General features: G+C 43.7%; 1 protein-coding gene across 1 annotated transcript in view; it reads left to right on the forward strand.

The window, feature by feature from the left end:
- Positions 1–822: 822 nt before the first annotated feature.
- The window catches only part of LOC107102896 (signal transducer and activator of transcription 4-like), a 19,292-nt gene continuing 17,828 nt past the window's right edge, over positions 823–2,286 (forward strand). The window contains exon 1 of the mRNA XM_015402350.1: positions 823–1,112. Coding sequence (XP_015257836.1) covers positions 985–1,112 — 128 coding nt within the window. The 5' untranslated portion in view covers positions 823–984. The remainder of the gene's footprint in view (positions 1,113–2,286) is intronic.

Here is a 2,286-nt window from a genome sequence, read left to right on the forward strand (position 1 = left end):
ATGACATGTGTTGTGAATTTGGCGCTATATAAATAAACTGAATTGAATTGAATTCTGCTTAAACCAGCAGGTTAGGATAGCAGGTTGACCTCCCCAAGATGGCTCCCATAGTTTCTGTGCCGCGTTAGTCAATGGGGGGTCTACTCTCATATTTATGTCTATGCTGAATCGCAAAATGGCCCCTAAAACCTAACCCTCCGTTTGCACGTTCCCTATGTATCAAAGTGTCATGAAGTGTCTAACAGCAACTGGAGGCTAATGTGGGTTCCAGCATTATTTTTAATTGATTTAATTGAGAGAAGGAGGAGGAAAAACATTTATCTGCAATCCCACAGCATGATTCTTCCAGTAAATATCTCTGTTGATGAGTCTTTCCTGCTATTTTCATGCTGCAGCAGCAGCAGTGTCTAGAGGTGCTGACCAAATATAGCTGCCCCATAACCTCCAGGGGGCGCCATTTAATCAGAAGAAAATAACCCTACAGTAGAGTAATATAAAGTATTTCTAATGATGACCCTTTAATGTCCCTACCGCAAAGCGTTGTTTGATGATGTCATCCATATCTTGAATTGATTCTAACTTTCAACAAACATTGGGGGTTTGGGGGTGGGGGTGTCAGGGGGGTAGATAATCCATTATGATGATAATCTGCTTCTCTACTTTACAAATAATCCTGGTTTTCTGTCAGCGCGTTTTGTTATTTTTTCAGAGTTCTCAGGCAGGAACCTGTTCCTTCCTGAGCGGTTCTGCTGCCTGAGGCCGGGGGTGGGGGTGGCGGTGGGGGTGGTTTCCTGGTGATGAGGCAGCCAGTAAACTAGCTCTCTTCCTGATCTCTGTAAAACTGAAAGTCCCTGCAGAAACAGGCACACATGCTGAGAAAACAGCTAAAGAGAAGCACATCCAGCTCTTTACAGGACGCCTCCAGAACCTGGACTCTTCATCCCAGCGCAGAGTTTGGACCTAGAAGCAAAGCATCCCAGCACAATGAGCCAGTGGAAACAGATCCAGCAGCTGGAGATGAGGCTCCTGGAACAGGTGGACTACCTGTATGATGATAACTTCCCCATGGACATCAGGCAGGGCCTGGCCGGCTGGATCGAGGCCCAGGACTGGTAAGCCCAGCTTAGTGTGTGATGGTCGTGGAAGGCTGATTGTTTTCTGTTTGTTTACAGTCGTTATATGTAAGATAACTTTGTTTTAGCCAGTTTACATGTACATAAAGTTTATTTACAGCCGTTCTTTTTAAAATGTAAGAAAATCTCTGAAAAGTCTCACTTCATCTCCAGTTCATCTTTCCTCTCCAACCTTCCTACTGTGATCTGAAGATGTTTTGCTGTTTTTTACATTAATCAAAAATGGAAACACGTGTAAGAGGAGGGCTACAGGCTGAAGCCTGCCTCCAAAGACCTGAAGCTGCGTGTCTCAGGCAGCGTGCTGACATGTGACTCCTGGGGGATCCTGGCTGGTCTGAGGTCATAGGTCATCATCTTACCAATCAGATCCTTTGACCCTGTCCAGACATTAGCAGATTCTGACCGTAAATGTGTGATGATTAGAGTTCGCCATGATTAATGGGCTCCACATGCAGAGAAATAGAGATGCTGTCAGCAGCATGGGGTGGGGTGGGGGGGGTTCTGATGTCACTGAACAACAATGATTTTCCTCATTTTGATATGAAGACTCATCAGAATTAAACTGTAACTCTGAATGAACAGACATGATGTCAGCAGATAGACTGAACATAAACAGTTCAGGATGTCAAAGCCTTCAGGATCAGCTTTGAGCTTCACATGATCCATCATCTCTGTCAACATAAACAATGGGAATTAGGATTAGGGTTGGAATTAGGAAGAATGAAATGCTAAACATGAACACATGGTAAGAGGAAAATTACAGTTCAGTGCCATGATAGAGACATGTACAGAAAAGTTGGACTCCAAACTTAAACTACTGATGTTTAATTTAACAGCTGAGATAGAAAAGTCAAAGGAAACCAGTAACATGCAATGAAGCCATTCAGTGATTTGTAGACTAACAGAAGGATTTCAAAGTCTGGTACAGGGAGCCAGTAGCTCCAGAACCGGTCTGATGTGATCTGCTTCCTTAGTTCTAGTGAGGATGCAGGCAGCAGCATCTGGATCAGCTGCTGCTGTCCGATCAACTTTCTTTTTCATTTTTTATTTTTTACAGTGTCCTGTTAAAAAACAATGTGGCAATAAGAATAATTGTCTTGATGCCAAAAAGAGCCCAACAGATTTTGCTTTCACCAGTGGAGCAGTACGGCTA

Source organism: Cyprinodon variegatus, unplaced genomic scaffold, assembly GCF_000732505.1.
Source record: "Cyprinodon variegatus isolate N-32 unplaced genomic scaffold, C_variegatus-1.0 Scaffold1338, whole genome shotgun sequence".
NCBI lineage: Eukaryota > Metazoa > Chordata > Actinopteri > Cyprinodontiformes > Cyprinodontidae > Cyprinodon > Cyprinodon variegatus.